This window comes from Manihot esculenta, chromosome 5 (genome assembly GCF_001659605.2).
Source record: "Manihot esculenta cultivar AM560-2 chromosome 5, M.esculenta_v8, whole genome shotgun sequence".
In the NCBI taxonomy this organism is placed as follows: domain Eukaryota; kingdom Viridiplantae; phylum Streptophyta; class Magnoliopsida; order Malpighiales; family Euphorbiaceae; genus Manihot; species Manihot esculenta.
In genome coordinates, this window is record NC_035165.2 from 32,383,677 (window position 1) to 32,397,620 (window position 13,944).

At 30.4% G+C, this 13,944-nt stretch overlaps 1 protein-coding gene across 4 annotated transcripts in view; it reads left to right on the forward strand.

Moving 5' to 3' along the window:
• The window catches only part of LOC110615188, a 39,740-nt gene extending 27,407 nt beyond the window's left edge, over window positions 1-12,333 (forward strand). For 2 of the 4 annotated variants that reach the window (XM_043956347.1, XM_043956348.1), the window contains 3 exons: window positions 5,139-5,333; window positions 9,011-10,999; window positions 11,485-12,333. In XM_043956347.1, the coding sequence (XP_043812282.1) occupies window positions 5,276-5,333; window positions 9,011-10,999; window positions 11,485-12,116 (2,679 nt within the window). In that variant the 5' untranslated portion in view covers window positions 5,139-5,275 and the 3' untranslated portion in view covers window positions 12,117-12,333. Of the gene's footprint in view, window positions 1-4,031; window positions 4,396-4,683; window positions 4,885-5,138; window positions 5,334-9,010; window positions 11,000-11,484 lie in introns of those variants that run through there. The other 2 variants (XM_021756938.2, XM_021756940.2) reach the window with 2 other exon arrangements.
• The last annotated feature ends 1,611 nt before the right edge of the window (window positions 12,334-13,944 follow it).

Consider the following 13,944-nt stretch of genomic DNA (forward strand, 5'->3'; position numbering starts at 1 on the left):
AATATAACTATCATGTCATTTCCTACGTTAATACCACATTAACTTACTTGTGCCATTAAAAATTAATAAAATTATCACGTCAGTCTCTACGTTAATGCCACATTACCATACCATGTCAATAAATTTTTGAGTATATATATTTTTTATAATTATTTATTTTATTAATATTTTTTTAGGAAATGGAGAAGTGAAACATAAATTTATAAATTTAGATAAATTATATATTCTTTTAGCCACTTAATTAAATCAGATTAGACAATTAAATATGTTTTTTTTTAAAATTCACTCTAAATATTAATATAATTTAGAAAAAAAGTGGTGAATTCGTATTATATTTAAAAGTTAAAAGAGTAATTTAAAAAATACATTCTAAAAATTATTTTATTATTTTTAATATTTTCATATGGAATCATATTAAATATTATTTTAAATTATTTTTTAATATTTCATAATTAATAAGATTATTTTCTTAATAATAATTTTAAAAGTAATACTAAATAAAAGCTTATTAGACAGATTTAAAAAAATAAGTTTATATTAATTTTAGCTAAAATAAGATTAAGATAAATTATTATTATAAAATTATTAATAAAAATTAAAAAGGTAAATAATAATGTAGATAATAATTTTTAAATATATTTAACAATAAAAAGGAGTAACTCGATAATTTTATAAATTTTCAACTATACAATGTGAAATAGTATTATACTTGAAATTTTAAAAAAATAATTTAAAAAATGCCTCCTAAAAATTATTTTATTATTTTTAATATTTTTAAATTAAATCATATTAAATATTATTTTAAATTATTTTTTAATATTTCATAATTAATATATTTAATAAAGTTATTTTTTTAACGATAACTTTAAAAGTAATGCTAAATAGAAATCATATTAGATGAAAAATCAATCCATAATGATTTTAGTCAAAATAATAATATTATTATAAAATTATTGATAAAAATTAAAATATAAATAGTAATTTTTAAATATATTTAATGGTAAAAAAATAAATAATTTTGTAAATTTTTATTATATAAATAATGGTAGTCTGCATTTGATCATATATGAAAAAAAAGAATTTAATTGATAAAAATAAAAATATAAAATGAAATTATAATAAAAGTAAAATACATAATTTTTTTATAATTAATTTTCAACTTTACTAATGTGTTTGTGTTTGTGATGATATAACGTTTACATAGTGATAATTTTATTAATTTTTTAATAATATAAATAACGATAATTATAAGATATAATTATGATATTTTTAAAAAATTATATTTTAAATAATAAAAAATTATAATATAAAATATAATTATAACAAAATTAAAAATGTAGGCGTTTTAATCATTATGAAGTTACGTACATATCTTAATTATCAGCTCAAGTTTGGGATAAGATTTTACTACTTTCTAAAGCCGACTACAGGGGATGTTTGAATTATAGGTTTAGGATAATTGATGGAGATTTCATATTGTGCAGACAATAAATATCATATTATAAAAAATAAATAATATGAAATTTTAAATTGATAATTACATATTTTTATACATTAATAATAAATAATTAAATAAAATTTGCTTTACAATATGAGGCTGAGCTTTAAAAAGCCGTACTGATCTAAAGTTCAAGATGCTTTTCTGATAGACCGGTCTAATATTTTCGGCTCTGATTCAGGTTCACGGAGTAGACTAAGGTCACTCACAAATTCAAATCCACTCACTACAAGTTCAGCCCAATGATTGACATAATGCGAAGAAGGATAGTAAGTCCAGTTACTTTGCAGTCCTGTTTTCACGCGGATCGAAAAAAATTAAATAGTCGTATGGCGTAGAGAACATTTAACGCTTTAGTATATACAGATCTGCATAATAAAGACAGGTGGTACTGTAATAAAGCAGCCGTTATGCGTCACTAGCAAATAAAATAGAAGAAATAAAAAGAGACGAACATCTTTCTCTCTACCTAAATTTACACGACTATTGTAAACTCTATTTCTCTGAATCTCAGAACATCATTAATTAATCAATGAGTAGTTTAATATTTTTTTCTTTTTTCTCCTCTAACTAATAAGTTGTATATCAAGAAAGACTTAGATTTTTGTAGTTTACCTCTATATTTTATTTTTTTTAAAATGGCCTCCTCTATATTATTATTCTTATTTAAAATTGTAATAATGATAATATAATATAATTGTATTAAAGAAAAAAAAATTAATTGGATATATATTTATCTTTTATAAGAAAAACGATATAGTTTTTAAATAACAAATTTAATAAAAACGATATTAATTTTTTTTACAATTATTTATTTGAAAAGTAATAAATTAAATAAAAATTAAAATATATGTGAAATATAAAATAACAAAAACTCCTTTCTACTGTCATGTGGCACAAATTAAATCCTCTATTCAGAATAAGGAGTTTCGCAAAAATCTGATTTGATTGATTTTTTAATAATTTTTTATTTGAAATAAAATAATTTAATCTTTAAATTATATATAATTTTACAAGAATTAATTAATTTATATTTATTTATTTATTTTTAATAAAATAATTTAATCCTTATTGCCTCAATAATGGTGATGAAGAGTGAACGAGAAAGGAGGGGAAATCAATAGGGTCAAAGAAAAATAAATATAAATTTACAAATCATAGAAAGATTATAAAGGAAATAATATCTTTTAAAATGTTTTTAATGGACAAAATGATTAACTCATTAAATGAAACAAATTATTTAAAATAATTTTTTTAAGTTCAAATGTGTAAGTGCACATTAATTATGAAAATGGATAATTAATTGTGAAAAGCCTTAAAAACGATTTTGCAATTAATCTTAAATAAATTTTGTAATTATTTATTTATTTTTAAATATTTAATTAAATTTCCATAAATAATTATTTCGTTTTAATTGATTATATATTTTAAACACACTCAATTTCTATTATTCTAATTCATAATTTAAAATATTAAATCTTTATTTCTAATAAATTTTTAATTTAGATTTAAAATAAAAAATTTTAACTATAATCAAATTTAATAGTTATTTTTTAAAATTAAAAATTAAAAAAATAAAATTAATAACTCTTAAATTTATTTAGATAGACTTTAAATGCGAATTTAATAGTTATTAAGAGGGATACTATCGTCATTTTAATCGGAGTATTTTCTTAGATAATTTTCCCTTCTTGTGGATTACTTGCCATGGCTGTTGGTGACAAAAGCGTGTTGCCTTTTATCGCTAAGCGTGCGTTAAACTGTCGTATTGGGGAGATCAGAGTATTGATTTTATACAAAACGACGTAAATCCAAACGATTCTTTTTTTTTTTTTACCAGAAAATCCAAAGGTGTTGAGAAAACTAACCCAAGTATTTGTTGTGTATTGTGCATCATGATTGGATAAAGTCGGTTTTATCATTCACTTCGGTGGGCCTTTTTATTTTAATTGGTGGTGGTCATAATAATGTCACAGCCACGTGACTAATGACTTTTCCCAACGAAAGAAGATCGGCCACCTGCAGCCTTTTGCACCGGCGCACGTTAGTCACGTTGTCAGCACATGGACTGTAAGTTTCTTTCATATACAACCAGCGGTCGAAGCTTATCAAAAATGTTCTGCATCAACTTGTTGTACTTTAACCTCCGGGTGTTCAAGATTCATAACTTTGAATCGAACCGTACTAAGCTTAATATATTATATATTTTATAATTATAATTATTTTTTGATTTTCTTAATAAATTTAATAATAAGTAAGTTAAATTATTTTTTAATTACAAATATATTTGTACTAAATAATATATATAATTAAAAAAATATATATACTTTGTAATGAAAATTAGAAAATATTAAAAATAATTAAAAATAATTATATAAAATAATTGTAAGAATCAGAATTTGAATCGAACCTGTGATTGAGAAAATTAAAATAAAATGTTAAATATCAAATTAAAACTATATTAAAATTTCAAACCAATTAAAGGAGTTGCAAGACAATATATAAAGCCTTGGGTTTTAGAAGGACAAGTGGACAACCTGTTGAAGCAAATTGAGTTTCTGTTTTGGTGGATCTGTATACAGGAGATTGTTTAGCGTGCGCGCTTGTGGGACAGGTTAAGGCGTTATCTTCGCTGTCTGTCAGTCTACCGTACTGCTCTGTAGACCCGACTAGAGAGAAGATAAAAAAAAATGATAATAAAAAAAAGGGAAGGAAAGAAACAAAGACTTTGAGCACAGTGCTTTTTCGTTGCCTGCATTCTCACTCTCGCTAAGCGTCTCTTGGTTTGGTGCTTCACATCTTTGCTTGGTCTGCTGAAAGTCGCTGAAAGTCTCTCTCTCTCTCTCTCTTCTTTGCCGACATGGATAACCAAGATCACAGAAGGAGGCATACACCAGGTTGTGTTTTTTGCTACCTTATGTTTTCCTGTTTCTCTTTAATCATGGTGGAATTTCCCATGATGTTCTGTTTTCAAATTGGAAATGTGAGAGACTAAGATACCTTATTTCCTTACTGTTGGGATCTTTCTTTTGCTGTTTGTTATTAACTTCTATGGAAAAAAAGATTTTCTGGGTTGTTTTTGTTTATTCACATTTTTTTAAAATTGACTTTTTTTGGTTGTTTTTGTGATTACTTCGCTACCCATGGAAGTTATGGTGATGGGGGCCTTTTGTGGAATTTTGCAGGGCATGACAGCCATGGAGTTCATGTTTGTCACAAATGTGGATGGCCCTTCCCAAATCCGCACCCGAGTGCAAAACACAGGCGTGCACATAGGAAGATCTGTGGAACCATTAAGGGGTACAAGTTGGTTGACTCAGAGTCTCCTGCCCATTTGACTGTTTCTGATGATGAGCACCTCTCCGATGAAGATCGCAAAACCCGTGGTGAGAATTGTCATTCTTGTACTATTATAATTATTATTTTTGTTCGTTTTTGTTTTTTCTCTTTATTTTTTTTTTTGGGTTTAGGATAGAAAATAATTAGTTGATTTTGCATTTTAGAATTTATTTTAAAAGATTCTTTTAATTTTCTTTTTAATATAGTTCTATGGCTGAGTCAGCATAAAGAAACACGTTCTGTTGCAAAATAGGTGAAGAATTGTATTCTTGAGTTAATGCTGGTAAATTTGGTGTTTAAGGTCCACGGATTTTGGGGAGAAGTAATAATGAGAAAGGTAGTGTTGAAACAGGGGACAGATCAGGTAGACCAGAAAATGAGGTATTTTCAGATAGTGGGTTTCGGAGGGGGATTGAAGAATCTCCAGATGATGTTAATATGCCAGCAAAGAATGAGACAACAGCCACTCTATCAGTTAAGGATGGTGCAATTGCTGGTAAGCTTTCAGTCACTTTATTGCATAGTTCTTTTATCTGCATTATGTTGTATATATTACTAGCATGTTATTGCATCCAAGATATTTAGATATCCTCAAATGAGGTTGCTTTGCTAATTAAATGGTGCCTTTATATCTACAGGGTGCTTTATGTGTTAATACTGGATTTGATTTATTATTATGATAAATATGGATTAGTATGATCATCGACACATTATCATTTTGGAGTATGGAGTCATTTTAAAGTATGGGGTAAGATGGTACTGGATGATTCAGAGAGCTTGCAAGTCATAAGGGGAATTTACTGCACCTTAAATCCCTGCTGGATTTGGGGTTGGGTAAAGTTGCCATGTCTAATTTTATATCTAAGTCAAACTTTGTTGCACTATGTTATGTTCCTGGTGAAATACATATTTGCACCCCCATGTTATGTACTATTTGAGATTAACCCATTAAATATCTGAACTAAAAGTATAACCTATTCAACACTTGAATTGAGAAAAATCATAATAATTAAATACAAATTAATCATATTATTGATTACTTATAAAATAAATAAAAAATAATCTCACTTATAATTGAATTTACTCTAAATTTTATTGATTGTGCTTTAAATTTTTATATAGTGACAAAATTACTCTCATCTATTTTTGTCAATTTGTAAAAATTTAGAATACAATCAGCAAAGTTTAGAGTGTAATTAGCAATATGTTTGATCAATTTCAACCTTTTTCCAATAAATCATCAATAATATGATTAAATTATGTTTAGTTATAATTTTTATAAGTTTAGGTGTCCAAACAGTTGCGATTTTAATTCAGGTGTTTAATGGGTTTAATCCCAACTAGTATAGGAGTGTATTTTATCTTGTAAATGTTAGGATTGATTTTAATTTATTGTTTTCAATCACGTTTTCTTTTTTAAGAAATTCTGTGAGCATAGATATTTCTGAGATAACTTAATAGGAGTGACTGACTGAGATGGGGAAATATAATAACCGCGGATTACAAGAATGGAACCATTACCATTGGCACTCTGGAAGTGGAAAGGTTAAAACAAGTCCTGGATGAGCCAAAGCAAAAGGCAACAAGGTCCAAAAAGCTGTAGGGACAGCTAGATTGCCTATGCAGGTGCTGCTAGCCAAATGGGATAACAAAGGCTTGAATGCCAAAACAGGAGGCACAATAGAAAAATCAGTTGACAGAAACTGTAATATGGAATTCAAAATAAGTTTTTGGTGGTCATAACAATCTAGTGCTTCCCAAGGAAAAGATGAAGCATAGAAAGAAAGCAATTTTAGGTTGAGCATGCCATTAAAAGGAATGTAGATGACGTGTGAGAGATTGATTTTGTGATTCTAAATAGATTGAAATGAACTTTTTGAGTGTTATTCTTACTAGCATGTAATGTGAATGTAAAGTGGCATGAGTTAAATTAGTTTCCTAATCCTAAATATGCTATTCATTGAATTTATGCCTTTGTTTCTTTGACTAGAGGAAAATAATGTTGTAAGCAAAAGGTTTAGTGCTTAAGTGGTTTCTATCGACTCTATCAGCAAGGATTGATATATGTAAGTTCCTCCTCTGTGGAGTAGGAAAATCGAGTATAGAAATATATTTATTTTGGTCTTTAACACGTGTGGTCTTCTTTTTTTTTTTTAAAATATATTTCCTTAATTAAGATATTTCTGTTTTTTTTCCATCTACAAATTCAAGTCAGAAAGTTTAAAAAGTAGGATTTTTTATTCTTTCTCTGTCTCTGTCTCTCTCTCTCTCTCTATATATATATATATATATATATATTTGTATGTGTGTTTATTGTCCATCGCTTTACTGAAATAGAATAGCAAAGTTTTCACATTTAAAGTTATTAGCATTAGAAGGAAAAGTTGAATTGTGTCTAAATTTAGTGGTGTCATTGTAGAGGGTTCTTAGGATTTTTTTCAAATGTGAATCTTTTGGCTTGTTATATGCTTCAAAACAAGGTGAGCGTTATTTTGTTGTGCAATCCTAGCAGTATGTGCCTATGTGGTAAATAACTCATCTAGCCATGAACAATTCGTCAGCATTAGTAGGATCAGCTGAGGAAGAATTGTGGGTTTGGATGTATTCATTTGTGTATGACAAGGGAGAAAGTTCATGTATTATTCCTTTTTTCTTTTGTTATTTTTTAAGTTTGGGGGGAATAAATTGTGAGTGCTTTTTGAGTGAGTGAAGGAAACAGTTTTTCTTTGTTCTTATATATTTTTGGATTAGCAGGTACATGTCTTTCAACTTTTTGTTGATGCTTTCATTTCTTATAAATGACTCTTTCTTTGTTTATGTGTTCTCTTTCCTATATTTCAATTGCTCACTTTCCTCTTGCTATCTGCTTTAGTTAGTAAAGGGAAAGGAAAAAATATGAATTTTTTTTTTCAATCTTGACATGGTTTGATATGTGTTCTTTTGGTTTACGCTATAAATTATGATGAAAGCTTAACCATCAAACATTATCTTGTGATGGTCTCATTCGACTTGATGTGCATTTCAATTGGAATCCCTACACTTCATCATCTACAATTTGACTTGATATGCATTTCAATAGTGAATGAAAGATTGAATGGAAGGTGTATTGATGCATGATGCCTCCTACATTTCATCATCCAGAAAGGATTAGATGTACGTAGGTAGCCTTCCCTTTGCATTGCATAGAAGCTGTTTGATGGTGTAAGTCCTTCACCTCTGGATCAAAACAGGCAATGTTATTATTGCACCATTGCTTGCCACCATACATTATTGACGCAGAAAGGACTGTTTATGATATAAGATTGATTTCAATAAAAAATTCCTCTAAATACTTCTGGATAAGGGAAACAAAATGTTCTAATAATTTGTCTTCAAGTGCATGACTGCAGGAACATGTAATGTTGGACGAGATTTAGACATGCAGTTAATTTTGCTTTGTTGGATATGCATATAGATATTGACATGTAAAATTTTGTGTATTCACATTTTTAGCTGTGGACAAACTAGATGTTTCAAAATTGTTTATTTGTTTTGTGATGTCATTCTTTGCTTCTCGTCTTTTACACCCCTGAATAATTTAAAGGTACCATTTGTGAATGTAGTTACATATTATAATTTCTTGCATGCATCAATTCAACTTCTGCAGTCCTCCTGCCCGCTTCAAAAAAGAAAAAAGAAGTCGCTTATTAATATCTTTTAATATTTTAACCTATTAATTAATTTGGTGAGGAGAATAATGCCTTTGGTCTAAAATTATGGGGCCAAGTTAAATGAAACAGGGATAAAAATTTTTAATTGATCTTGTAAAATGGCAGAATTCATTGGGATAATCAAATAAAGCAACAACCTTTTTGTTAAGGTTTCTTATTTGTCATGTTGAAGGGAAGATTGATCTTATTCATATTATTATTATAAACAACAAGGTTCCTTTTGCTGTTAGATGATCTGATAACTAAGTTTACAGTTATGGTAATTATTGTTATTTAGCATAACTAGAGAATGCAACTCTTTGTCTAATACGTAAGAACGAGAAGGTGCCTTATGTGCTGATTTTATCTATCAGTTTTATTATTGATAAACTGGGCATTTATGTTTTAATTTCAGCTGTTCAATATATAAATTTCTGATGATCTGATTTCTATTCATATAAACCTGCATTATGCAACTTTGCAGCTGCCGTTCCACCTTCAAGCAATTCAGCTAACAGCAGCCAAATGCAAAATACTGAAGTTGAAGGAAGTAATCTGTCTGTAAGTGCCCAACAGTCCCAAGATAATGTCTCAAGTGCTACCGCTAGCTTCATGGACAGGTCTTCAACTGATTATAGAACTGAAGAAGCTGTCTATGAGCCTACTAATGATAAAAAAGGTTCTACATGTGACTCAAACACCATCCAACTTGGGACCCAAGCAGATACATCATGGGAGATGAATGAGAAAACTGCTGGTGAGGATTTGGCAGAGAATGTTGCAAAAGGAAATGAAGAAACTCAGACTAAAACAAACAGTGCAGTTGATGGCTTGACTGAGATTGATACAAATACAAATGAAGAAACTTCTTTAGGTAGACCTCTGCTGGATGCTGTGGTGTTGCCCTGTGACAATGTAGGTGAAGCATCTGAGTCAGTAGGGAAAATGGAGGATATAATGTCAGGTCCTGTATCAGCTGCTGGAGTTATTCAATTGAAGGAACAATCTAATGATGAGTTAGACTCTAAGATATCTTTAAATGATCTCCCTAATGAAATCAAATCTGTTGAACTTGTAAATACTTCCATAGGTACTGCTCAGGTCAAGGCAGATGATGATCAAGCAATGGATGCTGCCAATTTGGGCAAGTCAACTAATTTTTACAATGGACACGTGGAAGGAAATGACAATGTCCATGTGCTTTCAGTTCCTGATGATCTACCTGTAGTGGACAATGCTGAGGTCATGATTAGAGGTTTTAAAGATCATAAAGGAGGGGGGTTACTTCAATTAGTAGGTGTAGATTTCAAGGATGATTCTTCCAATTTCTGTTCAAGCATATTGAATGAAGAAGGCACAGAGGTCTCTGCATCAGACATGCATGCTTTGAAAAGTGACCATGAACAAAAATGTGAGAGCGATGAGCATGTTGTTGAAAATTTTCCTGATGAAACAGAACCCGTCATGCCTCAGGTCAAGATGACAGGTAATGAAAGCCAAAGCACAGAACAGATTGGTGTCCCTACAGCTGCAGTTGCTATTGCGATTGAGGAGAACGGTCCTCTTCAGTGTCCTGAAGAACAGCTACCAAGTGATTGCTGTGAAAGTTCATTGCAGAAAAGTTCTGTGGAACATGCTACAAAGGTTCTTCCAGATATGAATCCTGTGGCTGCACAAGTGATTTCTGAAGTCATGCAAACAACCAACTTAGTTGGTGCAGATGATGCTGATGATTATGAAAATAGTAAAATCAGAAGATGTGATATAGCTGAAAGTGAGGACAAAAGAATTACAGATAAGAATAGTACAGAAAACATCATAGCAAATGAAACTGTAACTGAGGAAGGTTATTCGACATTAGGGTCCATGGAGGGAAAGGTTTCAGTGGAGACACCAGTGTCAACGACTGAATCTGGTGAAAATCTTCAGGAATCTAATTTTACCTCAGAAAATGTAATTAATGCATCCAAGAGTAATTTATCAGAATATGAGTGCTTGCAATTGAGTACAGTTTCAGATAATCAGAAATGTGTAAAGGAACTTGAAAGCAATGGCAACAGGAAAGTACAGGTGGAGGGTGGTGATAAAGTTAGTGCAGCTGCAGAATCGATTAATGTTGAAGACAGTGATGAACTACAGAAGTCTGCAGATAAAGTTGGAGATGTTGAGCTATTACGAGGGCCTTCGGATATAATTAATGATGTTGTATTACAGAAGTCTTCAGAAGATGGGACAAAAGAGCCTCAACTCTCCCCTTCAGATATTTCATCATCCATTCAAAATTCTGCCACTGCTGGAGATAATTCTGCTGGAGATTTTGTAGGGGTTGTATCTGAGAATCAATTGGAGTCTTCTCCTGATGAAGGTGAAAGTAAATCTGTTGCCCAACAACTTGGTGCATCTGTGACTGACTTTTCTGTTGATTCAGGTAGCCAAACTGATAGTTTGGAAGGCCACTGGGGCTCTGTATCAGGTACATAGGCTTAAACGTTTCCTTAATTTGTGCAACAACTAGGTAGTTACATATGTTTTTACTGCTCAAAATATATATCTTAGAAGAGTAATTAGGCCAATCGCTGAAACGCCCTGCATTACATATTAAAGTTGGTTCAAATCATAGATTGCAAACGTTAATTTTTTTTTTCTTTGTCAAAGGTAAGAAGCAAACATTAGTTAACTATGTATAGAAATGTGTGTTTTTTTATATTTCGTCAGAGAAACATTAACACAACTAGGTCATTGTTGAAAAAAGTTCTTAAAAAATCTAGACTAATAGTGTTATGTCAACTCGGCTACTAACAAAAAAAAAAATGCATTTCTTTTAAATTGATGAAGTCCTGATTGTATCAGAACACATCTAATCAGCTTGTTTGAAAACTGTTGTTTTTCTGATGAAGTTACAGGTAGGTTTATCATGTTTCCATTAATTTTATGTCTTGCTTTCAATGTGTGGAACAGTCCTTTCTACTCAGTCAGATATGCCTGCTATTGTTGATGCTGAGGCATCAAATGGCTCAAAAGCATCGGTAAAAGCAGAGAAAGCTGACTTGACGAAGCCAAAAGCTTTCTCAGAGGGGCAACATTCTGACAAATCAGATATTTTTGAGCCTCCATCATTCACGACATTGGTTGAACCTAGAGATGGAGACAAAGCTGCTGCTGCTGCTTCTTCCAAAATACAGACTACACAGAATCCAAACCAACCAGCTGGTTGGTTTCCCTCTCTTACTCATGTCACGAATGAGTCGCAAGGAAGAAAAAAGAATGAAGAAATAATTGCCAAGGTCACAAACTGGAGCGCTGGGAAACAGCACACTCCCTTGAAGAACCTTTTGAGTGAGGCTAATATCGAAACCAAATCCAAGTCGCTGAATGCCAAGGAAAATCTGGTGGTTAAAAAAGACGAAAGCAGTTCTAAGGATAACGGTGCTTCAGGTCCTCAAGTGCCTATATCTGAGCCTGTTAAGAAAGAGGCAGGGAAAGAATGGAATTCTCCGGCAAGGTATCCCACAGACATTAAGGGAGAGAAGAAGAAAGTAAAAGGAAGACCATCATGGGCACAATTTATGTGCTGCGCTTCTGTAAACTAGGACATTGGATGTTGTGGTGATATAATATAGAGATAAACCGTGCTGTGAATTGAAGTCACAGTTGCAAATAGTTTACCTACGTGGTATTAGCCATAGTTTTGAACATTATATTATATACATAAGATTATAACAGCAGGTATATTGCTTGTTGTTTTAGCAGCTTGTCTGAGGTTTTGGTTGATTATAATGTTATGGTTTGGTGATTTTTCTGCTTCAATGTTGATGATCTACAGAGTTTCTGTGCCTTCACTAAGCACAATTGCAATGAATTAAACTGATTTTGTTGAAGTTAGCAAAGAAGAGTACTCCTTCAACTATCATGAAAATTGAAGGTGGAATAAATAAATAAGCACCATCAAAATAATTAGTAAACTGCAAAATTTTCTTTATCATTGTTGTAACTAAAATTTTTGGGTCTAAAATTAAATCGAATTGAAATTATTGATTTTTTAAAAATTTAAATTCGAATCGAATTAAATAAAAAATAAAATTAAATTAAATTTTTAAAATTAATGTTATCTTGGTTTAAACCGAATGCCGGTAAGATATGTACAGGCAAAAATGGCATCTTTTAAAGTATAATTCAAACTAAATAAGATATTTTATTTTTTTCTTAATTATTATTATTATTTATTATAATTTTTTTCAGTACTTCTAAGAATTCATTTTGGAACATATTATTTAAGTACATATTTTAAATTTGAATCATTATTCATATTATTATGTATGTGAAATAAAAGCATTTATTTTTTATATGTACAGACTATTATGGTAGTTTTGGTGAAAATCAAAATATATCACGAGAGTTTTTTTATAAGAGATCCATCATTATCATATATTAATTCTCAAGAAGAAATATATGCTTTGAGAGATTTGAATAAGCTGAATTTTTTTTAGATCAGACGGGTGGTCGTCAAATTGGGATATGATGCTAGGTTAACAATATATTGGACAAAGCTAGGTTATAGCTTAGAGAAAGGGTTGAAAGAAATTTATTACTCTAAAGATAGACATAAGTGACTCTTCTAGCCTATCCAATGATGAAGAGGAAATCAATCATATCTTCATAAAGATCCAAAAAAAGTAATCTGCTATAAATGTAACAAATCCGGTCACATCAGATCCAATTGTTTAAAGCGCAAAAAGAAGAAAAAGAAAGACAATGGAAAGAAAGTTATAGCATTGGTCATCGCGCTCGGTTGAAAAGCCAGTGGTACAAAGCTTATCATGCATTGGATTATGACTAAACGTCTCTAAGTTAGAATCCGGGCTAGAAGCGACGCATATGTCCGCGGCTCATTTGCCAACTCTCAGTAGAGGCCATGCGGACCTCAAAGGCACGTGCCGTTGGCTAAGTTTTTGCAGCGGACGAGCCGCATTGAAGTATAATTCCCACTGGACAGCGGGCTGAATACTTTGCAGGCGATTTAAATACGCAATATGGTATTATAAGTGGTAGAATGGCTTTGCTGCCACGATCCACTAAGATTCAGCTCTTTGTCACTCTGATTCGTCAACTCCAACTTTTCGCTCAGCGGCCTTGAGATTATATATAGTAAGATAGGTTCTAAAATACATCGGCTAGAGATCGATAAGTGATATATTAAGATTTATATAATTATACCAAGTGGCACTCTTAAACTTATATATTTGTGTTAAATGGCACACATCATATGTTTTATTTTTATTTTTAAATTATATTTTAATATTTAATAATATTACTAATTAATATATTTATAATAAATAAAATTTATTACTTTTATTATTACAGTTTATATATGATTTTTTAATTTTTTTATTATTAATATAAGTATGTGTCTTTTTAATT